The following is a 25,990-nucleotide window of genomic DNA, read 5'->3' as shown; positions in this document are numbered from 1 at the left end:
GCAAGTCCTTAGCCTAGAGCAGTGGTTCTCCACCTCCCCTAATGCTGTGACCCTTTAATATAGTTCTTTATGTTGTGGTGACCACAACCACGAAATTGTTTCATTGCTACTTCGTAACTATAATTTGGCTACTGTTATGAATCATAATGTAAATACTTGATAGGCAGGAAATCTGATATGCCATCCCTGGGAAAGGTTTGTTCAAGCCCCCAAAGGAGTCACAACCTGCAGGTTAAGAACTCCTGGCCTAAGGAGCACCTTCTACTCTACTAGGTGTCACTAGGGATGTTCTAGGCAGGAGGTGACAGTCACTGCCTGACAAAGAGAAAGAAGGTCAGAGATCTGTGAGATCCTCCAAAGCTCCTACAGATGAGGTCTGGGGCTTGAAGCCAATGTGGACTGAAACCATCACAAAACTATTGATTAATGGGAGCTTCCCAGCCCTCCAGATCTCATCTTAGGGAGGAAAGTAGAGAGGAAGAAACAAGGAGTGTGAGAGAGCCATGTTGTCCCCAAGGCTGTACGGTCTTTGCAGCACTTCTGACAACTGTGGGCCCTGGGCACCAAGGAAAAGATTCCCAAGGCTCCCGGCTGGAATGTCCACATAGCCTCCCCCCGAGAGTCCACCTGAGCAGACGGTCAGCCTCGTGCCATCCTTGTCATGGTAGTAGCTTCTTCTCCCACACAGCAAAGGAAAGCACCCTGAAATACTGAGTCGTCTAAGCAGAATCCGCCTCCATCCATCTGAACACCAAATGGCCTCAGGTACCATGTCTAGAATCCCTTTATAAATATAATGTAGGTGAGCCTAAGACTTCTTTTTAAAATCCTAGTGTACTGAGATTCCCCCATCCTGTGGAAGTTGTAAGGAAGAGGCCCCACAGGTGAACAGTGTCAAGGGACACCACAGTCACCTATTCCTGTGGCCAGCACCCCAGGGGAGAGTGGCACATTTGCCTTTCGGTTCCTAAGCACGGCTGTCCCGTGAACAACCCTACTGAGAGAATAAAAGATTCATCCACAGTGCAGTCTGTGGTTGGTGCTAGATCATCCCCATGATCCTAGATGGCCTCTTACACATCATTAGAAGACACCCTGCGACCCGTGGCATGAACTTTGCCTGTTTGCACACTTCTAAGACATTACACAAGCAAAATCAAAAACAAAACAAAGCAAAACCCAGCTTTGTCCTTCCCCATTTTGTCCACCAGAAACTGATCTTACCACTCTGTCTCCAGTCTGGCCACAGCTGAGCATGTGGCTTAGATGTGCTCTTGCCTTTCTAGGCTTCAGTTATTTTATATGTAAAACCACAGAACTCTGACGTTCCTACAATTAGTGCTTCTGTGGCCTTTGTCTTCAGTCTGGCTGGAAGCACTGTTACTATATACTGGGTGCAGGTCGGATGCCAGTCCCATGTGCCCCCTCCAAGGTCTTGGTGGGTTTAAACGTTATGCCTACAATACTAAATATTCAGCGGTAAATTAAATATTTGGGAAATTATCATCTATGGAAAACCAGGTATCCTGTGAATATGTTTTTCCATGCATCCACTTGGTTTTGCCTGGCTCAGAATATTCCAGCCAGGAATGACTTAATTAGAACATTCATTTCATAGGACAAAATCCTCAAGGTAGGTAAATTGTACTTGACAAAACTTGGGTAAACTTTACCACATAGAAAGAGAGAAAGATGAGGATGAATCTCAGAGCCCAGAAGAGAAAAGTATTTCATCCCTTTAATTTTGACATGTGGCATCTCAAGAAATTTCCTAAAATTTTTCATGAGGCTGAGTTGGAACTACAGGCCTCTATGTTGATGTAGAGAAATGGGCTCTTTGGTCCTTCAGGAGTGTGTGTATCTAAAGTGTAAGGTCTCCTGATGTGAGTTGCTCACAAATAATTCCATGAAGTTCTTTTAATTTAGAATGGAAGATTGGGCAAGGAAATATGCAGCCACCCTCAGGATTTCAGGACAGCTCCTGGTCATTCCTTTTAAAGGGCATTTTCAAACAGATTGGTTTCTTACCCCTTGACAGCAATTACTGCCACTCTTAAGATCACGTAAGATGACACCTTTTGTTATAAATTACACACATCCCTTGCTGGACATAATTGTGACTTCACCTGCCTGCTTGGTCGTTTGAGCAAACAGCCTTCTTCTCCATGGTCCTCCTTGTCTGTTTTTAAATCTTCCCGAGGAGCAGAGAACATTCCACCGCTGGCTTGCACTGCAGCAGAGCTCAGCCTTCTGAGGCTCCTGCAGCCCTCTGTGGCAGCTCTTGTTTGCTGTGCTCTGAAAACACACTTCTCCTCCATAGATTATGGCCCAATGGCTGCTCAGTTCCAAAACTGTGCCTGCCATACAGGACACAGAGAAAGATGAATTAGTGAGCCGTGTTGCATAAGAAGCTTCACTCTTTCCCTTTGAGTCCCCAAAATAGTACATTAAAGCTTGCCATGTATCAGGCTGGAGAGGTGGCCTGGTGCTTAAAAGCACTTGCTGCCCTTGCAGAGGACCCTAGTTCAGTTCTGAGAACCCATTTTAGGCTGCTCACAATGACCTGTAACTCTGGTTTCATGGGGTCCAAATGCCCTTTTCTAGCCTCTGTGGGCATTTTCACATGTTGTATACAACAATACACACAAACACTTTTTAAAAATGGAATAATTTACCTGTACAAATTATTCTACATCATCTAATACTTAATGCTTAAGTTTTCAAATAATAAAAAGTCATGTTAGAATAGAAACACTGTCCCCAGAAGTATAAAACTTATTAATAATAATTGACACATTTTCTCTTGATTATTTTCTTATAGTCAGTTCCCCTGCCGGCTTCATGCCTCTCAACTACTAAATTCTTATGCACTCTGTAGCACATGATATTTGTTCATTAAATGTCAAACAATGAAAAAATAAAAGAGATAAATACAAATAGGGCATAGCACCAGGATCCTTCCTTCTCGATCCCAGGAGTCAGAGAAGAGCTTACGTGGTCCCCAGTAGATCTTTGGTTTGGTAGATCTTAATTGTTTCCTTAGAGCAGAGCCCCCTACCATCAGCTGAGTCTCCAATCTAGAACCCAGTGGGAAGGGAAAGAAGCGCAGGGAAGAATAAGAGGAAACTATCAGTCCTGACAGCGGATGGACAGTTCGAGGGACACATTTGCGTTGGAATGCAGTTCTCATCCTGGACTTACCAATCTGAGTAGGACTAAGGAGATGACTCAGTCAGTAAAGTGCTTACCCTATAAGTACCTGATTCGATCCTGAACCCAAGTTTAAAGAGGAAAGGGGAAAAAAAAAAAAGCTTGGTGACAGTGCATGAAATACCAGCACTGGGGAGAGAGGCAGGACAAGTAGAACTCTCTCGGGCTGGCTAGAGTAGCCTAATGGACAGCAAACTCCAAGTGAATGAAAGACCTTGTTTCAAAAATGCAAGGTCAATAGTGCCTGGGTGCCTGAGGAATATCTGTAGTTGTCCTCCGGCCTGTGCACATGCACACACAGAAACACACACATACACTGCCTCCCCCAAGTGAGTGCAATCTCCGCCTGCCACCATGTGGACAGCTTTCTGCAGGTCTTTCCCACTAAACTGCTCTTATTCCATCAAGTTCAGCCAGGCAGGACAACAGGTGCCCATGATGAGGCAGTAGCAATGTCCTAGGATGCCCCCTGTCTTTCTCTAGTGGTTGTCCGATAAAGATGGCAATCATTACCACAAACGTTAGCTTCCTATCCTGTGTCCCAGAAATCACAACCAAGAGCCTCACTCTTCCTTGTCTTGTCGATAGTTAACAGCCGAGGAGCCTTCTCTGATGGCCAATGGTTGAGATCAATCGTTGTGTCTGAGAGAGAAGGTGAGGAAGTGGGCTCTGCTTCCTTCCTGCACTCCACAGTATAAACACAGAATGCACACTGCGGTCGTTGTATTTGTGTTCGATGTGAATTAAAGATGCTTTGGCTAAGCCAGGAGATGATAATACTGTTCTCAGTCTCAACATGAACTTGTCCAGAGGAGCAGGACCAGAAAGACGATCCATATGCTAAAATGTGGTTATGAATATCTATCTAGCTCAGAGTTGGAACAATTTAATGGGGTTTGATGACTGACATCAAATGCTTGCAAGACTAGTGGTCTGTTTCAGTTGGCCCTCGGTAGTACCTGGTGAGAGGAACCCAAAATAAGTTATACCCACGCCATAAAATCAATAACTCCAAACACAAGGTGCTGGCTGGAGACTGGTCCTCCAGGGGACTTCAGAGGGAGCTTGATGGCTCCGCCTCAGACATTTCTAAGTATCTAAGCACCAAGACTACTACAGTGTAAAATCATGATTAAACAGTCTAAATGTCCTGTAGACGACTGACCAAACACACCGAGGGCCCCTGGGAGAGTCCTGGAGGGAGGATCGCCTGTTAGTCTGATTGGAATTGGGTGGAAATTGTCTTTTCTCCCTCCCCTAATTTGTTTGGAAAGTTCTCATAGCAAGGTAGGCTTGATTTTGTATGGTTTGTTTTGCTTCATTTTGCTTGGGAAGAAATGGGGTGAGATCCCATCGGGTTGGGCATGAAAGGTCACAGGTCAGACACAGAGATGGAAGAGTAGAGGGCGAGTTCAAGAGTTAAAAAAAAATGGTGTATGGGTAGGCAATCAATCAATCCACATAAAACTAGGGGGGAAAAAACCTGTATCACTGCCCAATTACTAATCCCAGGAATATTCATGGCTATACTCAGCCTCACCTAAAAATAGAAAGGGCGAGTGCTCCTCAGATAGGTTTTGATCTGATCCTCAAATTATGGGTATAGAGCTCATCCTTCCATGGGTGTTCAGATCACTGTTTGGAGATTCTATGCATCCCAAACATCACCTTTCCTTAATGTTTAAGGCATGATGTAACTGCTATGCAATGCCTTGATTGTCCCATCTGGTGAGAGAGACCTTTTGAAGCAAACTCTTGTGAATTGAAAATAGTTTTCTGACATAAATACAGTGGCAAATGTCTTCTCAAACTCAAAAGAGCTTGTGTCTGCTGACGCTCTGTGGTTATGTTTCAAGTCTTTTCATTAAGCTAAGAGGTTAGTTTCCTTTTAAGTAAGTAATGTGGGGGGCCAATGAGACAGCTCAGCTGATATAGGGTCCTCCCACCAACTGTAACAATCTGAGTTCAGTCCCTAGAATTGGCAGGATAGTCCCTAATATCCATACATGTGTGCACTTGCACACACACAAGTAAATAGATGTGAAGAATAATATTTTTTAATTTACTGTATCTGAGCAAAGAAATGACCATAAATGCCACATCACCCAAACTATATAAAGTTTAAATAGGAACCAGTATGTTATTATTCTTTGGGATATTAAGCTTTAGCCTCATACCCTTTTCTCTGATATTTGGCTTACAGAAAAATCAAATCTTCCCTCAGGGATAAGACTAAAGTCTGAAAAGCTAACATTAATATTGTAAATTCAAAAATGAAAATGCTTCCTTGCAGTATTAAAACTTGCGGTAGCCCTTCTTATAAGGTCTCTAGATACACATACACATGGACACATACAAGCACATAGCACATGCAGACACACATACACACTCATTCTCAAACACAGGCACACATGTACACACACACACACACACACACACACACACACACACACACAGGCTTGAACCTACACAGTGTAGCATTTGGATCACAAAGGGTTATGTACAAAGAAAAGCTGCTAACAAGACAAAACAAACCCCAGTAACACCCGCTGGTCACCAAAACAACATTATCTTTTCGATGAGAAAATGTTTCCTTCGGAGTCTGAACCCTGAACTGGCACCTGTGCTTTCCTGGATTTTCACTATTGAACTGAGCTATACAGGGCTTTACAGGGCTCCAGCTGGTGGCCAAGTCCTCACTGGCGTGGCAGGCCTTCTGAAAAGAAACAGACACTTCACACCTATGCACCTTCCCTCTGCCCACATTCTGTTCACTATTAGAGAACTCAGGTGAGTTAAGTCGTGTTCACAGGAGATGAGAATATTTCAGAAGCAAAGAGAAGTCTTATTCCCAAGTGGCCTGTCAGGCCTGACTTTCCAGGGCACTCTGCATTTCTTCCTCTATTCAAAGATCAAGTCTTGGGTATCCCAGGATTAAAATAATTTCATCCATCTAGAAATGGGGAAAATGTACTAGTAGGAAGAAAAAAGAAAACTATCCCATGGTTTCTAAAAGCTGTCATCTCCTAAATAGAAACCCTTAAAGAAACCAATGTTAAATGCACAGTAACTTGAGGAACAGCTGAAATAAAAAGAAATGTTGATTTTTCTCATCAGTGGGTAAAGGGCACCTGTAACTCTCACTCAACATATTTCACTTAACAAAGAAAAACCTCTTCGTGCTTTTCCGTTACTAAAAGTTGTAGCAAACCATAAAACGATTGCCAGTGGTGCTGGAATGCTTGTCTGGTCTGGGGGTCCGGACCCACTGGGCGTTCCCAGCCTCAGCCAGACTGTTTTGCTAATCCCTGTGGGTGGTACCTCGGGGCTGACGAAGCTTTGTGTGAATGCTTGCTTAGGTGGTCTTTGGGAACCTGGCATGGGCAGCCAGCAGGTTTCTGATCTCTGGTTTGCATTGATCTTACATCTAGACACAGACTCAGAAGAACAGACCCTCCCCTTTCCAGTGCCTTCGGAAAGATTGCCGCTCCGTAGGATGAGCCCTTTCTCCTCCACCCTTAATCTACAACCCAGCTTCCCCGGGAGGTCCTACTTTGATTTCCGGTCCTCACCCCACCAGCTGAGTTTGCATTCTTCTTTACAGTCTCTCAATGCACCGGGTGAGCTGAGCTGTCAGATCTTTCTCTTCATCTCTGTGTCTCGGAGGCATCTCTGAAATGCCCGTGTTGTTCTTATCATCCGTGTGTGTGTGTGTGTGTGTGTGTGTGTGTGTGTGTGTGTGTGGTGACGGGGTGACCCATATCTGTGTCTGTGGCTTCCAATGTGAAGAGCATCTGGCTGAGGGAGCTTCCTGGCATTCTTGTTTGTGTGGTGGAACAACCCGTCCCAGAGCTGTGCTCATGTGTGTGGAATGTATTGGAATTGGGATGTGGGACGATGTTCTTTTTGCATCCGCTGGTACCACCATGGAAAACTTACTCTTCATCACACGCAGCTGCATAGCACGGCACAGGTACTGGCTAAGGAGAGGCTGTGGCTGTCATGTGGAGGTTTGTAACTTTCTGTATCCAGGAAACCAGCTGTGTCTGGGAGACTGGATCAGCGCATCCAGCCTGGAGTGGTCTGATTAAACATAGACTCAAGAGATCTTTACCAATAAAAACAAAACTAAAAGCAAAGACATGCCAGAGAGCAGAACCCATCCTACAGAGCAAGGAAAGCAAAAGCCTGCCATGTGTGTATTGGCAGAACTGCAGGCTTACAGCAGATCACTTTCCTAGCAAAGGGCAGGGACCACTGGTGGCTAAATTAGAAACTGTTCAGTTGTGATACCTATGGCCAACGAACGAACCTATAGTCAAAACAGGTTGCCCCAGAAAGTTGCTCACAGCCAAGATGTAACCAGGCTTACCGTTGATTCCTGGGGAAGCTAGACTCATGTTACTTTGCGGTGAGCTTTGTCTAGCAAACGGAATCTTCAAATTCCTAAAATGCAGACCTCTTTTGATCTCTTCAGGACTATATTGTAATCATGGATACACACGATGCACATCTCACGTTTCCAAGCCTTTCTTTTGGGTTTTATTTTATTCCTTTGGTTCATCCCACATCCCGGAATGAAGAAGGCCACAGCATGACAGTGCAATAAAGGATGCAGGGACTTCAAGCTCCCTTGAAAAGTGGCGGGGTTTTTTTTTCTCGTGTTTTACGTTTCTCCTTGTTTTTCTGTGCACTGCTGGCTTTCCCACATGCTCTGTTATGAAGCCCTTTACCTGTCTCTAATGTACCACGATACTGTTACAGTCCTTGTAATGTACACTGTCTCAAGAATAAAATGAAATGAAATGAACTGTGGGGTCTGGGTGTTGGCAGGTGGATTGAATGGCCTGGTTCTATCGAGCTGTATCATTGAATCTTAAATGTACAATGTTGTGTTTAAATTAATGGGAAAAGAGTTCAGAAATGTTTGGTTTGGTTTTGTTTTTTTCTTAAGACTCCAAAAGGCATGATTCATTTGAAAAATCTTGAAAGCCCTATTCAGATTCCACAAATTTGCTTCCAAACCTGGATACTAAATTTGGTTTTTAAAATTCTTTCTATTCCGTACTTACTGTGCTCCTATTCATAGGGAGAAATCAAAAAGACAGTTGGCAGAAATTAAACATAAAAATCAACCATGAGCTGGAAGAAAGCGGATGTATCCCAGAACAAAGTAATCCAGGCCAGAAGGTGGTTCTAATATTGAAATCTGTGTACTCGGGCCTCTTTGATAACAAGTTGCCGTCTTAGTTCTTGTAAAATCAAGTCAGCACTTGTCCTTTCTACTTTATTAGAAATTAGCTCATAAAGGCCACACTTAATTTGGAAACAGAACAACGTGATTCTCTCCCCCAAAGACTCACATCTCCTAGACCAGCCTCAGCACCACTGCGAACTGTAGGCCATGCCCCTGAGTTCATTTAAGTCTGAATCTCTTTTCTCTGCCTTGATGGGGCTTCTCATCAGTAGGGCAGCCAGGTTTGCTGGGAAGACGAGAGTAGAAAAAGTCCCACAAGAAGCCATTCCTGTATAGCTCTAAGCCCATATTCCACCCCTACACTAGCCTTCTTCCCATCCTTCAAGTGAGAAGAGCTGCTGTAGCAAAGCTAAACTAAGAAGGAAAAGAAATACCTTCATGTTTATAACACTCAGGTCATGCCGCTGTTAATCGCTGTGAGGCGTCTTTTAGTGGGTGCACTGGATTCCACTCTCCTTTATATGCGGACCGTTTGCCTTAGGCTCATCCCAGCAAACCTAGGGCATATCGGTAAACTGTTGACGCAGAGCAGAGTTGTTCCTACCTGGTGATTTCTTCCACTTCTATTGAGCAAATTTGTCCTCATCTTTAAAAGAGTCGACCTCCTCAGTTTGCAAGTGTTACTATACAAAACTGAGCCAGGAAGATAAAGAAAATTTAAGCCGCAACATTTACAGTCGACTAAACAAAGGTTTTTGTTTGGAAAAGACCTTTGTGTTTGGAAAGAGCACAAAAGCAATTTATACTGAGCAAAGAAAATGATAAAAGGAGCTTTGGTTTTTGGGTTTTTTTGGTCTTTTTTCATGAATCAGGCCTCTGGGGACTATATTTGATTGGTGCTTTCTAAACAAATGCAAATAATTTTTATCAACCCAGTTGTCACTTCATAGCCTTGATGTGTAGTATCTTTTTATAGGCTGCAATTTTGAGACACAATCTGCATCCTACTCTCAATTAGGCAAGTATACCTACTGTAATTGTTACCTTCTGCCTGTGTGACTGCTATGCTCAATTTCCTTTGCAAAATAAATGGTGGCTTTTGTCATGTCAATAAAATTCTCCAAATGTCATTCTAACTCCACTATAACTGTTTTCAATTTCTTAGAAAAAAAGCCTGTCTTTTTTTTTTTTATGTTATATTTCAACCCCATCCCCTTTTCTTCTGCATCACTGCAAACCACTGTTTCTGAGTGGTAAATGTCAGTGGAGGCACAAGGCAGGCCTGCTGTTGTTGTGTATGTAACGTGCCCAATGGATCCCTTGTTGGTATTAGTCTATCAAAGGAAACATGCTTTTTATCAATGTCAATCTCGCTCCCTGTTTCTCTCCCCCATGCCTTTCACCGGAATGACAACAGTTGACATTAAAAAGCTGTTGGCAGGTATGGAACACCATTACTCTCTTACAAAAAGCAGAGCGGAAGTGCATGTGAAGTGGCTACGGGGCTCTGTAGTGCATCAGCACTCTCACCCCTCAGAGAACAAAGGACTATGCTTTGTAGAAAATATGCAGAAGTTGGGGCACAGCTGTGTGTATAAGAACCTCATCTTCTCTACACCCAATGTCCAAACTGCTTCTACCATGTACATTACGCGCCAGCTCTAGGAGTAACGCTTTTTGATAAGTTATAAAGGAAGCAACCGGCCCTACATGCAAGTCACTGTTGCACATGAAACCTGGTTCACGAGAGGCAGTTTCCCGTGCTTCTGCCTAAGCGTATTTCCTGATTTCACGCAGTGCTTTATCCCTCCTCTATCCAGGATTGTAGATCTAGCCTCCCTGCCTCAGGGCCACACAGACACCCTAGCATATCCCTCACCCTTTATGTCTCTGGCACACTATCCTGCCAGTCACCAGATGAAGGGACTTGATGGTACTTCAGTCCCGGATCAGCTGGTTTGGAAGTGCAGTCTGAGCCATGTAACCTCTGCTGAATGGGTCTTGTGTCCTCTGTCTGTTCCTGGTGCAGAGTTTCAACTCCCAGGACACGCCCCATCTGCTCACTCACGGTGACTCTGGCCCCAAATACTTCCTTCCTGCATGGCAGCATGAGAACTCGACACTGTGTGCCACAGTGCCCAGAAGCATGCTACAATCCCAAGGCTTTACTAAAAACTCACCTCCCTTCTGTTGTTCCCAGTGGCTTGGTTTGCTTTTGACCCCGGCTCGGCCCACTCCGACATCATCTTCTCCAATGACAACTTGACAGTGACGTGCAGTAGCTACGATGACCGGGTGGTGCTGGGGAAAACCGGCTTCTCCAAAGGCGTCCACTACTGGGAGCTGACCATAGATCGCTATGACAACCACCCTGATCCAGCATTTGGCGTGGCTCGCATCGATGTGATGAAGGATATGATGTTAGGGAAGGACGACAAAGCTTGGGCAATGTATGTGGACAATAACCGGAGCTGGTTCATGCACAACAACTCGCACACCAACAGGTACCCTGCAGCCCCACGCCAAGCCTTCTTCATGGTGGCTTGGGTTGAAAAGGAGGAGCCTAGTTCAATAGCCTATTATAGAGACAGCATTAGGGAATGGGACGCACAGTCTTTATTGAGTAGGAAGTCCTGTGCTGCATAATCTCTTAGCTCAGTCCACTCTACTGCTTTCCACGTAGCATAGAGATAGAGTTGTGTACCTTCCGCTTGGCCCTTCATTATTAAATTCCACCCAGGTCACAAAAGACAATCCCTGGGCATATCTATTATAGACAAACAACCCAGGATCTGGAAACCCAGACCTAGGACTTACCAGAAAAGTGTTTTGGGCCAAGGTACTTCTTCTTCTTCTTCTTCTTCTTCTTCTTCTTCTTTTTTTTTTTTTTTTTCTGAATTCTGGTTTGTCAATTCTCCAAATTCATATAATAATATGTTTCCATGCAGGAGAGGTCTGAAGACTACATGAGATGAGATTTGCAAAAATGTCTCCCGTTGGAAGTGCCTGGAAATGGAAGCCATTGTTCTAACAGTTATTATCAGCAATACCGCTTCTCAGAATAGAAGCCATTAGCGAAACTTGGTGTTAGGGATGCCAGTCCGGATAGCTTTATATGAGAACTCACTTGTTCTTGTGAGAAGCAGAACAGCCAGTCTGCTGAGAAAGGGAATAGAGTATCTATCTCCTTAAGTAATGTTCTCTATCACCAAAATATAGACAATTTTAACTTAATATACCCTATATAATCTCCCTTTTTATTTGCAGTCTCTTCAAATGTATTTCATTGTTTCTGGGCCAAAGCTGTCTTTTCATGACACTGGTCTGTCTTAATCACCCCCCCAGGAAACATTCTCTTTGGTGGCTCTGGGGGTGGGGTGGGGGGGATCCAGTTATGTTCAGTGAGATCAAAGGAAAAGCAGGCCCAACAGGGGCAGAATAATGACCTCACTCTCTCAGCTTCTCCTGTCAGTCACCACTGATGCTTTGCTAGTCAGTAGATTCTTAGAGCTTCCCAGCCCTCGGACATCCTCTGTCCTGCTCCATTCATGTCTGTTTTATTGGCTATCCCTTGAAGTAAGCACACAAAGCATTTTATATTGATATCAAATCCAAGTGGCTACAGATAGCAGGTCTCTTCAGCAGTTCACACTGGGGGTACTCTGTGACTAGCTACCTGATAGCATCACCCGTGCACTTGTGATCAGCCTCTTGATTCTGGAGCGCAGGGGTAAATAGGATCACCCCCATCGCGGCGATGCAGAGACGCACATTTCAGAAGCCGAACACATCTTGCATGCTAACTGAATGTCGCTTGTGCTGTCGCTGACAGGCTTGTAAATAGCAAGATTGCCTGTGGTGGTGTCCAGTCTGTCTTCTGCATGCAGAAGAAAGGAGTGATGTTTATAAATGTCTGTGCTCTGCTGAGATAGGATTCAGTTTTGCTAGCTTTCACACTGATGAGAGAAGACAGATCTGGCTATCTGTCCCTGATGGTGCTCTGCAGTCAACAGCTGCATCAAAAGACATAGTTCTTTGTAAGGTGGTGTTTATACTCGGATCTCTGGAAACCACTGAACTCCCTATAGTATAATTATGTCTCAGGAAGGTATCCCCTTCAATGCTGTCATTTTACAGAGAGAATCTAATGTCTTCATTCAAAGTCATTGTGCTGAAAGATTAGCATCTTTCCAGAGTGAGTTCCACTACTCCATGGAAAGCAGAAGGCTCTGAGTCCAGTACCTATCATATGTCCTGGGTTCGACCTAAGTACTTCTTTATTGTGACTTTCTGATTAAGTCATTTTGTAATAAATGCTGTTAGAGTCACACTGTACATGCTAAGTGCAGAGCAGAGCTGATGCCCTGTGGTAGCCAAAAGGCTGTTTGGGCTCAGTCTTGGTATTGTCTTCTGCTGTAGCTCAGTAGCAGAAAGTCCATTTATAACAATTCTCTCTCAGCAAGGCACAGTAAACAAGAGACTGTCATGAGAGGTGGCCGTCTCTGCAGGGGGTGGGAATTTGGGGGAGCAAAAAAAAATCTAAATCATATTTTATTATGTAAAGCACAGATACACAAAATATAAGTAGTATATAGTGTATCTAAGGCTTTAAGTTTTTATGTGAAAAGTGTTGCTTAGGGCAAAAAAAATGTGTTTTTTTAAAAAAAGCTAACCAACGGAGGGATGTAAAGAATCAAAATTCTGGTTTGACTGGGCCTGGTGGGACAGGCCTATAGTACCATCTTCTTGGGGGGTTGAAGCAGGAAGACTACAAGTTTAAGGTTTGCCTGAGTTATCATGGAGTTCAAGGCCAGCCTGGACAATTTGGTAAGATGCTGTCTCAAAATAAAAAGTAAAAAAGAGGGCTGGGGTAAAAGCCAGCGGCAAACTCACCTACTATACATGGGGCCAAGTTCAACCCTCAGAACCAAAGAAAAGCAAAGGAAGAATGCAGACTGGTCCAGCAAGCCACAAGGGAGAGATGTAAGATGAAAGCAAGCCGACGACATTCCACTTTTTCCCTTTTCCCACAGAACTGAAGGAGGGATCACAAAAGGGGCCACCATCGGGGTCCTCCTCGACTTAAACAGAAAGACATTAACGTTTTTCGTCAACAATGAACAGCAAGGCCCCATAGCGTTTGAGAACGTGGAGGGCCTGTTCTTCCCTGCTGTCAGCCTGAACAGGAATGTGCAGGTAAGCTTGTGGGCCCCAGGACTAAGGGCTTGCTCAGGTTGCTACTTCAAAGTCTGCCCAGGGGCAGTAAAATCCCCCCAAGCCCCAGCTCCGTGAGGGAAGCTGGTATAAGACCCAGAGTGAGACACACCAAAGACACCTTCCCATGTGCCTGCCACAGCCCAGTCAGCCACCCACGGGAGACAGACGCCTTCTCTACCCTGTCTATTTATCCTTTGCTCTAGTTTCTTCTTTAAGTAGACCTGAATGACTTCAACAGACTGGCTGCTGAGATGGCTCCTACCAGGCCCCAGGAATGCCCAGGAAAAGCAAATCTTAGGCACTTATCAGAAGTGTGAGCTGCTTTTTGTCCTTCACTCTTCATTGTGCAACAGGGCTGGGAAGCAGTAGCCCCGCCTGCGAGTTAGATACTTGCAGTTTCCCATAGAGACAGAACAAGGGGTCCTTCTCGCCCCTTTATTCAACAGCCATCTGCAGGGCTCTTTGAGCATGCCAGGCTCTACTGTAAATATTTGCTATCCATCAGCGGGAGAAAAAAAAAAAAAAACAGATACAAACCTTACCTTCCTGAAACTTATATTCTGGTTACAGATCATAACCATGTGATTTCTAAGGTACGTTAGAGGGTCAGAGTATGGCAAAGGGATCAGCAATACTGGGAACATGCTAAATAAACAGCCACAGGCTTAAGCGGGGTGGTCAATCAGCTGGTCTTATTATAGTTGCTGCTTATCTGAGTCCTGAAGGAGGGAAGGTAGCAAGCTGTGTAGAGATTTCAAAACAGAAGGCATAGCATGAGGAGCTTTGGGTGGGCAGAGAATGGTAAAGAGGGGATTCATAGCATGCAAGGAATGTGGGTGATGCCCTGCCAACCACTGTTAGAATTCAGGGCTTCACTGCCATCCTGATTTGGGCTTCTCATTGCCCGATATAAACCTCACTAACCTTAAAATAGGACCTGAGAGTCAAACGCTGTAGGGTTCATGCCCTAGCTACAGCCACAGTCTTAAAAGCTCTTTTAAGTTGTTTCCTGTTTATGAGTAGGGGTAGTGAAACTGCTTACAGCCCAGCGGGACCTGATTTCCAGCTTCCTGCAAGGAGATGGGATTATCTGAGGAGCTGGAATCTAATTCTTCAGAGGTCAGCCTGTACACCAGGAGATAGAAAACCTTAAATTTTTATAGGAGTCAATCTAAGAAAAACCTCGTTCAAAGTTTTTCACCTTTTCAGCCATTTCCCTTCCAAAGACTATCATGCTGGCCATGCTTCGGGATTTTCAAGGGTGTTCTAGTGCCTTTAGACAAAGACTCTTGATGGGGGTGATACAGATAAGAAGGTAGAAATGGCCATATTTATGATATGCTTCTAGTGTTTCCCATAACTCTCCACATAGTTTGAGGTAGAGTAGAAATTGTTGAAATAGCCTAAGTGCCTATATTCCTTCCCACTATAAAGCCTTTCCCGAAATCACAGATAGATAGGTTGGAACTCACAGACAAGCTAATCTGATCTCTGTCCACGGACTTGACCGTGACCTGCAGATGAGCACCTTGACCTCAGCCATAAGAAACGTACCCTCCCCCCAACCTTTTTTTAAAAGTGGGTATTGTGTATCCTGGGTTTGGAAGGCCACTATGATGGCCAGGCTTTTAGCACAGCTAGTATCCTGCTAGAAGACCCTTCAATGTCTTCTAGGATAGATGTTCAAGAGAAGTGAACAGGCCTTTATTGAACTGAGGGCACACAAACCACACTGGCGTTCCCTGCAAGGGTAAGCATGGTGCCCTGCATAGCTTATAGTCTCATTCCCCAGGTCACGCTCCACACCGGGCTTCCGGTCCCCGACTTCTACTCCAGCCGAGCTTCCATAGCCTAAGGGTGTGCTGTGGAGGCACTGGCTGTCCCTGAGACGGACAGCCCTGAGCCAGCAGCCTCAGCGGACAGTCGTACAAGGATGAGAAGAGCTGGTCCTCAGCCGCCATCTTCACCCTTAAAAGCTCCGCCCTTTCCCATCAGCCTCTCCGCATCACTGAACCCAGGCTCCCTTCCTCACCCAGAAACTCGACCGCACAGAGGAGCTCGGCAGCCCACCGCTCCCCTTTGTTCTCACTTCCACGTGTTGTTTTTCTTTAATTTAGTGGGGGGTTTTGTTGTTTGTTTTTGGTTTTTTTGTGTTAACGTAGGTTGAATTACTTTTGATTCTTTTCCGATCATGTTTTGGTGACTTACCTACCTACCTGGCACTGCCAAAAGAAATTCTCCTGGAAACTTTTTTTTCTTGAGCTTTTGGACAAGCAAAGATGTTCTAGGAGAGCAGGTGGGAAAGAAGCCAGATTTAGAGTTTGCCGTTTGACATCTAGAGTGTTCTTGCCCTGATTCTTGTCGTGATGTTAGCTCTTTGTGGCTACTTCTTGGGAGGTGAGCAGAGTGCACTTGGCGTCCAGAAGTCTTAATACAACCTGAAGCACAAATACATCGGCTACACTGGCTCACGGCAGGGTAAGGACCTTTGACATAGGCTCTAGGCACTGGGAAAACCAGGAGACTCAATGATTTGACTCATATGACTAATACAAGTTTTTAATTAAGAACTACTATGATCCAGGCACTGTTCAGGACACTAGAATGCTGTGTTCATGAACACCCTGTCTTCCTGGAACCTATATTCTTATGTAATAAAGCAACAAGTAACTTCAAGTTGTTCTAAGTAAGGAAACATGCCCAAGACGGTGTCACTGACAAACCCTGAGATTGATGCTGAACCCACACACTCTGGCTATCACACCAGACAAGTACCAACCCAATGCTTTCCCACCACACTATCTTAACTATGGTCTCTGCTGTCACTCACCGCAGAGCCCTTCCTTAGCAGAAATGATGTCAGCATTGTTACTCATTAGTGCTGTGGTCATAACAAGCCTTAAGAATTGAATGTTAAAAAACAAAATGACCAGAAGGCACAGGGCCCAGTCACCACCCCGGGCCTCTGAAGTTGCAAACCACACCATTTACATCCTCAGGACAAACACACCATCGCTGTGTCTGCTCTCTGTGCCTGTTACAAATGAGACTCCATCGCTCACTGCTGTCACAGCCTGACTTTCTAAAGAAGCTCAAATCGGGTTTGGAAAAGCGTAAACGTGGATGTCACTCCTGGCACCACCGCGCTTACGACTCCTAACAGAGTAGACACCCTTCAGATGTTTCCGTTTGACACGAAGTTTTAGGGAACGTAGGACCTGTGTGGGGGTGACTTCTGATTAGTTGTGTAAATACTTTCCACTGAGCCAGGAACCCGCTAGAATAATAGTAAATGACAGAAGTGGGATGGGAAAGTGGACAGCGCTTTGACAAAAAGGAACCTCTGTAAATAGCTCACTCGCTCATGTGCGTCCTCCGGGTCATCTCTGTCTTGGTGTTTTTCTAGTTAGAACCTAATTTATTGAATGGGTGCTATCCTGTCTCTGTCTGTCTCGGGTTCCTGTGTCTACAGAACACTGTTGTGGGACTATCCTTGTTTGGTCTTTGATTGTTCCAATGAGAATCCATGGCTGGGCCGCTAGTTACTCTCTTTATTAAATCCATCCCCCAGGTTAGAGTTCTAGTGACTTGTAACAAATAGTTTACAACTGAACTACAACTATAGATGCATACAAATATAGATGCATACTGTACTAAAATAAAAAGGTCGTTCCTGGTATGCCAATAAAGCGTTTTTATGAGAGGAAAAAAGAGTGTCTCTAGAGAAGTTCTTTCTAAGTTTGCACACATCTGGGGGCGCAGAGCACCTCACTCCTCGGGGCAAAGTGCAAAGCATAAAGTCCCCAGAGATGTTGAAGGCGCCCATTCTCTGTCCATTTCTATGTAAGCATGGATCTGCTCTGGGTTTTACACATGCCCTAGCCTGCCTTGATATGAAGTGTGTTCATATGGAAGACTTCGGCAGGTGCTTCTAAACACTGAGATTTAACTTTAATGAGCCTGCTTCTCAAATGGCCACAAACTTGTGCTGCCTAGTAAAACAGTGTCCCTGGCTCCAGCGACTCTTTTTAAGCGGCTGAACAACACAGTTATTTCCATGTGACCATGACACCGCTGATCACCTTTCGTCATTATTAGCCCTGTTCAGTGAATCATCATCCTTGCTCCTTATAGAAAGAAAAGCAGGGGCTGCCGTGATTTCTCAGTCACTAAAGTGCCTGCTCCATCTGAGTCCTCTCCCCAGAACCCAACTAAAGATAGGCAGGCACAGAGGCTCATCTGTAACCCCCACATAGGGGAGGTGGAGGGTCCCCAAGGCCCTGTTGGTTATTGGCTTAGCCTGCTTTGAAGTTCTAAGAGAATCAAAGACCCCATCTCAAAAAAAAAAAAAAAATACAGGTGGATGGCACCTTGCAAAATGATTCCTGAATTTGTTCTCTGGTCTCCACACAGATATGTACACAGGTATACATGCACTTGCACACACATGCACATATTCACATGTGAACACACACACTCTGAGGGCAGGGAGGATGGGGAAAGATTATGAAAGTCACTGGTCTGAGCTACAGTTTCACAGAGTAGCAGGAGGCACCCAGCCAGCAGCTGTGGCCCTCTGTCCATTTAGTTTCTGCCTGACCTTTTCCTTGCTCGCTAGTGGGAGACCTTTTTCTGCTTCTTTTATTCGTCCCCTCCATCCTTGCTGGGTTTTCTTCTCCTCACTGCTTGGTGAAAGCCATTAGCAACTCTTTATTCTCCTCCGGTGCTAGGGCTAATGGGTTTTCTGTGACGTCGAAGTGACTTGCTAGAAATCACCCTATTTTCCAGAAATGGTGTCCTTTCTTCTGCCTCCAGTGTGTATGTTTATCTTTCACCCACATACTCAATTCACAGATGTGGAAGGGGGCTCACTATTGTATCCAGATCTCTGATTAGAATATAAAGAACAATACATTTTCAGATCACATCATCTTACAAACTTTATGGACACTAGAGACAACTGAAAATATTTCTCGAGTATGCATCTCAGCTGTTCCTGTCATGCCTGGGACTTATTCACAGATCTTGCAATGGATCCTCCTTAACAGGCACTACCTAGAACTTTTGTGTGTCTGAGCTTCTGGGCATAACCATGGAATCACATGGTTTCTGAATATGGATGAACAATATGAGCACCTGGGAAACCATCACTCCAGGCCTTTTGACGTGTGACCTCTCCACCCTGCTGTGCTAAGGAACACTGAAAATACATGTGGGCTGCTTCTCTGGGTGGGGGGAGGTGAAGGCGAGGGGACCAAAGTTCTATCAAATTCCTTTTATAGAATTAGATTTCATGGAATTGGATAATGACAAAATTGTTCAAGCATGCCAATGTCCGAAAAGCTATGAGGATGTACACGCTGGGGGAAAGTCGTTGGGGCCTAGGGATATCATTCAGTCAGTAAGTGGGCCCGTCTCACAAGCACAAAGCTCTGGGTTCCATTCCAGCATCATTTAAACCCAGGGCTGCGGCAGACGGCTTGACAAAAAGGAGAAATGTGTTTAGCTCACTCTTAGCAACCCCAGCATGCACTGGAGAACATTTGTGTGTTTAACTAAAGAAAGCCATATGGCATCTCTCTAGCATTTCTCAAATCATTATTCTTGCATTTGGGGGCCAACGTTGAGTAAAATTAAACCTACTTTAACAGAAGGACTGCATTGAGACAGTGTGTCTGACCATCTAAGGCAGCTAGTAGGTGACTAAGGGACAAATGAGCAGGGGCAGTACAGCATGGGATAACCTGGGCAAAGGGAGGACTCATGGGGAGGAGGGTCAGGAGGGTCTGTGATGTGAGCACACTATTAGGAGGACATATATCTCAGTCTCTTTGGTTTTTAAGACAGAGTTTTACTATATTTCTCTAGCTGGCCTGGAACTCACTCTGTAGACTAGGTTGACCTTGACCTTGCAGAGAGCCTTCTGCATCTGCTTCTGCTTCTAGAGTGTTGGGTTTACCGGCATACAGAACCATGCCCAGGCCAGACAATTTTCAGCTTATGAATTGTTTGTTTCTGGAAGCTTCTGTCTGATAGTTTCAGACTGTGGTTGGTCATACGTGACTAAAAGCACAGGTGACACTGCTGTGAATAACAAGCAGGAGACAGACATGTCTGCAGAGCAAAGGGGCACACGGGAAGGAGAAGCATAAGGCAAGGCTTTGAGAGGTAAGAGGAAAGACATGCCAAATGTAAGTGAACTCTTGAGTAGCCTCTACCCTCTGCGCCCTCAGAGGACTCGAGAGGGGTCAGTCTAGTGGCGGTGATGCAGCAGCCAGCAGTGACTGCTTCAGCTCTGGTTCATACCATGAGAGCTACATATGCCCAGGCAGCTGCCGACACTCACCCACAGCGTCCATATCCCTAAAGTGGAGGTGATCATGTAATTGTTCTGAGGGCTTAATCAAATAATGCTAGTGACAAAACTCAAAAGAGTGCCAGGATGTTTTGTAGCAAACTGCAATAACCTCCTGGAAAGAAGAGGGTGTTCCTGAGACTCAAGAAGTCAACAAAACTTCCAAGTCCAAGAATGGTGAGACAAAAGGTTCCCAAAGCTGATCCCAAGGTTCTGAGACTATACTTGAGTATACATGCAGTAAACATTTGCTGGGGAACTGAGACTCTCTCCCTCGCCAAGCTTCTGACGGCTCTGCCAGGAGCTCTCGGGATGCAGCTTTCCTGAGTCGCCACTCATTCTGGGCTTTTCAGTGACGCCTTTGAGTCATTCATGCTACTGACAGTAACCCCGATAAACTCACTGACTCAACACCTCACGGGCATAGACTTGGTTGGAATTGTTGCTTTCACACCTTATCTGTTGCTGAAGAGATGTTCACTAGTGGCTTTGCAACAGATGCTTCAAAGCTTACAAGGGTCAGCAAGATCTCAACTGAGCATCAGTAGCTATTCTTACCGTCACATTCTGACAAAATATGTACCTGATAGAGTTTTCACAGCAGTAATCAGAAGAGAATAATAATTCCCAAGAACAACTACAGCATTTCTTGTTTAAAGTTTTTTGAAATTTTCATGTAGTTTCAACAGAGAATCACGAAAGGAGGAAATAGAGATTATTTCAAAAGGTGAAAGAATGTTCCGAAATTGGTCAACTAGGATGGGAGAGATGGCTCAGCAGGGAAGGAAGGGTCTTGCCATCAAGCCTGAAGACCTGAGTTTGAGTCCTGGGACCCACACATTGGAGGGAGAGCTCCAACTCTCACAACTTGTTCTCTGACATCAATACTGGCAGCATGGTATGCTCACTCTAAACCATACTCTTTCTAAGTAAACAAATGGTCTTTTTAAAGTTAGCATTTGGTTAATAAGAAAGCAAAACCATATTCTTCATCATATAACATTCAAGATATTAAGATGTCAAATATAAAATATTAAAAACTTTAGCCAGGTGGTGGTAGTACACATCTTTAGTTCCAGCCCTGTAGAGACAGAGGCAGGTGTCTCCAAAACAAAGTAAAACAAAACTGTAACAAACAGGAGAGGATCTAATATGTATATATATTATGTATATATAATATGTATATATAATATGTATATACTCTTTCTCAAGGAGGCTTAAACTTCTGTCAAATATTTTATTTGATAGACATCTTGATTTTCTAAAAGTTTGCTCCAATTTTTCTCTCTGATTTACATTTTAAGCCTCTTTTGATATCACTGCCATAAATCATAGTCTTCTATTTTCTTCTTTAATTCTTTAATTAACCACAGATTTAGAATTTGCTAATGTATTCTCACACCAGCTCTTAACAAACTGTTTTGTTTTTGTTTTTGATTTTGTTTTTTTCCCCCTTCAGCTTTTTGTCTAAGACAGGGTTTTTCTGTGTAGCCCCAGTCATCCTGGAACTCGCTCTGTGGACCAGGCTGGCCTCAAACTCTGAGGTCCAACTGCCTCTGCCTCCAGAATGCTGGGATTAAAGGCATTTGTCACCACCACTTAACAGACTCTGAAAGGATGCGGTATTCTATACAAGCTGCCATACATTCTGTTTCTAAACTGTGTTTTCTTTTTCTTTTTTCTTTTCAAAGATTTATTTATTGTTATATGTAAGTACACTGTAGCTGTCTTCAGACACACCAGAAGAGGGCATCAGACCTTATTATGGATGGTTGTGAGCCACCATGTGGTTGCTGGGATTTGAACTCAGGACCTTCGGAAGAGCAGTCAGTGCTCTTACCTGCTGAGCCATCTCTCCAGCCCTAGACTGGGTTTTCAATTGAGTGGCTAGTTTGCAACCAGGGGCTCAGCGGCAGCAGCAAAGGATGAGTCATCGTAGTCACTGTAGTGTGCTCTGCAGGAACTCTCAGCACATTTTCCTGGTTGTCTCTGAGCACTGTAGCTGTCTGTATGACATAAGACTCGGCCTTGTGGGCTGAAGATGAGGGGTGAGTGAAGGTTAATTACGACTTCTCAAGAGGTTGGTTTCATCCTTAGCATTTGGCAGATATGATTGGTTTTGCAGAATATGCCAGCTTAATCTAGGCATAACAGAAAGATGTAAAAAACATCTTCATCAGAAACAAATCAGCCCTCAGCCCTTCAATTGTTGTTCCATTGTTTTTCACATTTAGCATTTTCCCAATAAAGACGCATTTTATCAACTGGACTGTGTGGCCCATGTCCTTAATCCCTACTCATGAAAGGCTGAGGTGGAGAGATCATAAATTTGAGGCCAGTCTGGGATACACAGTGAACACACACACACACACACACACACACAGAGAGAGAGAGAGAGAGAGAGAGAGAGAGAGAGAGAGAGAGAGAGAGAGAGAGAATCAACCCTGGCTCTCAACCTCTGCTGTTCCCTGAAATCACCTGTGAGATTAAAGCTGAGGCAGGGGAATACTCGGTTGGCAAAGCACTGAACCATGCAAGCAACAGGATGTAAGCCCCAGAACCCATGTGGAAAAGCCAGGCACGAGCTTCACGTCTCATCCCAGAACTGTGGCTGCAGAGACAGGGGGATCCATGGACTCACTGGCCAGCTGGTCCAGCCTCAATAGCCAGCTCTGGGCCAGCGAAAGACCCTGTCTCAATAAAACAGGGGCTTAAAGAACAGTGCTTAAAGAGTGTTCTCTCACCTCCACACATGTGTACTAGCACCTGAATTCACATGAACACACACATACGCAGAGAGAGGGGGCGGAGAGAGAGAGGAGAAGAGAAGAGAAGAGAAGAGAAGAGAAGAGAAGAGAAGAGAAGAGAAGAGAAGAGAAGAGAAGAGACAGAAAGAGACAGCGACAGACAGAGAATAATGCCACAGTACCAATTTAATTGTTCTGGGGCTCATATGGTCTAAGAGCCTGTGGTTGTGCAGTTCCTCTGGTGGTCTTAATAGCACAGAGCGCCAGAAGGCCCCTCGGTGAGGAGTGAGTGGCGTACACTTGGCAGCAGTCTTCACCACCTGTGATTTACAAAAATAATGGAACGGGACTATGTCGTTACATCAGTCTGTCACTCTTCTTGTGTAATTTGTATTGATGGCTGATGACTAAGCTCACTTCCTAACTACCACTTAACAGGGCCTCTAAAGCAGCCCATTACGAAGCTGGGAAGACGGCTTGAGGATAAAGTGTTTGCTGAACAGGCATGAAGAAGAGAAGGGTTTGGATCCCCAGCACCAAATCAAAAGCTAGCTCTGTGGCGTGCAGCAGTAATCCAAGTGGAGGGACAGGAGGCAGAGATGAGCAGGTTCAGTGAGAGACTGTCTCAAAAATAAGCTGGAGAGCAATAGAGGAAGACACCCCTTCATACATGCAGCACACGTCAGCACATGTGTGCTCAAGCGCACACACACACAGAGACACATACACAAACACACACACACATCACACACACACACATCACACACACACATCACACACATCACACACACGCACACATCACACACACACATCACACACACACACACACACACACACACACACACACACACACACACATCACAGTGCAGCATAAAAAAAAAAGAACACAGTGCCTAGAACAAGTGGTCATACGCTGGAAAATGTATTAAACTAACCTACCAGTTTTCATTGTTTAACTTAGATGTGCAGCTTGATTTTGAAATTGTTATCATTTAACTTAGGGTGACTGCTGAGGATTTAACACTGGTAAATTAAAAGAAAGAAATTGCTATTATGCAGCTATTGTAAATGACACCCACTTATTCTTTCTGTTCTCCAGGTTAAACTCCCTTTTTCCTTTATTATTTAATTCCTTTCCTTCAGAAGACTGCATATCTGAATCAAACTGGCTTAGTGGGTTTTCTGTTTCTATAACAAAATGCCTGGGTACTCATGAATTTAAGAAGAGCTAGTTTGCTCCGGTTAGGGTGCTTAATGTCCCAAGTTAACCAGATCCATCTCTTTGGCCCCTGTGAAGGTTCTCTTGACTCATTCAAGAAGAACGCTGTCTATGGAAGTTAAGAAGGGTGCAGAGGGCAGCCTTGACTTTTTAAACAAAAGTGACACTTCCAGGAGCTAACCTGGGTCCTGAAGAACTGATCCGTTCCAAAAGCAGCGTTCCTAATACCTTAGCCACCATCCGCTGGCCCCACTTTTTAAAAGTTCCCCTACTTTCCCACTACCACATAGAGAACCCAGCTTCCCAGAACATGAATCTTTAAAGGACACATTCAAGCTACGTCCAAATTATAACACTAAACTATATTTTCTACACAAAGGATAAAAAATTCAAATATATCAGATGTAGCAACTACAGTCCCCAAAGAAAAAAATGCATAAGTGCAATTAAAAAATATGCACGAAAGTATTCACGTCAGCTTTGCTAATAACCCACACTAGATAGAACTTGTCTTAGTTTCTCTTCAGTTGTGATAAAAAGCAACCTAGGAGGCAAGGGTTCCATTGTGCTTACAAGTCTTAGGTCACAGTCCATGGCAGGGACAGTCCAGTGATAGGAGGCTAAGATTGGCGGTCACATTATATCCACGCTTAAGAGAGTAGAGCAATGAATTAATGCCATCAGTCTCAGGAGTGTCACAACTGTGCCCCAAGTTTTGTCTGACTACCAGTTCTCAATAAGCCAATTAAAATAGCCTAGTTAAAAGTAGAAAGTGGAATAAAAGAGATTCATCCAACATGACCACATTGGGAAGAGGAACAAAGAGATCCAGTGGACCACTCAAGTCTGGGGTCAGGGTCTGCAAATGAGACCAAAGTTTAAATAAAGAGAGCCAAGGATATGCCCATCCAAACAACCTTATCAAAGTGTAGCCCACCCACCGCTGACACGTCACTGTCTGGGTTCCAGTCTCAGGTGAGCTGACAAGATACTTGAAACCTTTTTCTGGGAGACCAGCTACCCTCTGGCTTCTTCCTGATTCTTCTCCCACCATGAGGTTTCTGGAGGAAACTTCCATTTCTTTGGGGTCCCTTATTTCGTAGGCTAACAGTCAGACTGAGAAACTGTCCCTCTAGAATACCTGCATTTCTTCCAGGCCGGTTACTCTAATGCTTGTTAGAGCTCAGCAAGCCCTCTCCTCTGTATACAGCCCAGGAACAGTAGTGCCCATAATAAAGATGGGTCTTCTCACATCAGTTACCTTAGTCAAGGTAATCTCTTGCCAACATTTTCAAAGGCCAACCCTAATCTTGAACAGTGGTTCTCAAGTTCCTAATGCTGCAATCCTTTAATATGGTTCCTTATATTGTGGTGATCCCCCCCAATCATAAACCTATTTTATTGCTACTTCATAACTGTAATGTTACTACTGTTATGAATTGTAATGTAAATATCTGATACGTGCCCCCCCCAAGGGGTCTTGACCCACAGGCTGAGAACCACTGCTCTAGACAGTCCCTCACAGGCGTGCCTGGAAGCCTGCTTCCTTGGCATCAAGTTAACAGTTAAAACTAACCATCAGACAACTCAGGTGTCTAACAACAGTAAAACTGTACAACACTTATGCATTAGACAACTATACAATAAAACAAGAGCATATGTTGGGAGGCAGAGGCAGGCGGATTTCTGAGTTCGAGGCCTGGTCTACAGAGTAAGTTCCAGGACAGCCAGGGCTACACAGAGAAACCCTGTCTCGAAAAACCAAAAAAGAAAAAACAAACAAACAAAAAAACAAAAAAACAAAAACAAAACAAGAGCATATGAATTTAACAGAGAAACAAAAGTTGTGCACACAATACTGAATGCATTAAGTCAGAAGGACAGAGACATACTATGAGAGTCCATTTACACAAAACAAAAAGACAAAACCAAAAAATGGACATAAAGTCATTTATGCTACGTTCCGTGCCTTGTGCCTGTGACACTCAGGAGGCAGAAGCACGGGGATTGCGATGAGTTACAGGCCATCCTGGAGTAGAAGACCC

The 25,990-nt window shown here is 44.4% G+C and overlaps 1 protein-coding gene across 16 annotated transcripts in view; it reads left to right on the top strand.

The window, feature by feature from the left end:
- Trim9 (tripartite motif-containing 9) overlaps positions 1-17,335 on the top strand; it is a 103,337-nt gene extending 86,002 nt beyond the window's left edge. For 3 of the 16 annotated variants that reach the window (XM_030247007.1, NM_001286387.1, NM_053167.3), the window contains 6 exons: positions 6,642-6,830; positions 9,384-9,425; positions 9,825-9,848; positions 10,608-10,857; positions 13,441-13,603; positions 15,417-17,335. In XM_030247007.1, coding sequence (XP_030102867.1) covers positions 6,642-6,830; positions 9,384-9,425; positions 9,825-9,848; positions 10,608-10,857; positions 13,441-13,603; positions 15,417-15,479 — 731 coding nt within the window. In that variant the 3' untranslated portion in view covers positions 15,480-17,335. Of the gene's footprint in view, positions 1-6,641; positions 6,831-9,383; positions 9,426-9,824; positions 9,849-10,607; positions 10,912-13,440; positions 13,604-15,416 lie in introns of all 16 variants that reach the window. The other 13 variants (XM_006516401.4, XM_006516400.4, NM_001286388.1 and 10 more) reach the window with 8 other exon arrangements.
- The last annotated feature ends 8,655 nt before the right edge of the window (positions 17,336-25,990 follow it).

Source organism: Mus musculus, chromosome 12, assembly GCF_000001635.26.
Source record: "Mus musculus strain C57BL/6J chromosome 12, GRCm38.p6 C57BL/6J".
In the NCBI taxonomy this organism is placed as follows: domain Eukaryota; kingdom Metazoa; phylum Chordata; class Mammalia; order Rodentia; family Muridae; genus Mus; species Mus musculus.
This window is presented reverse-complemented; position numbering and strand designations above follow the sequence as displayed.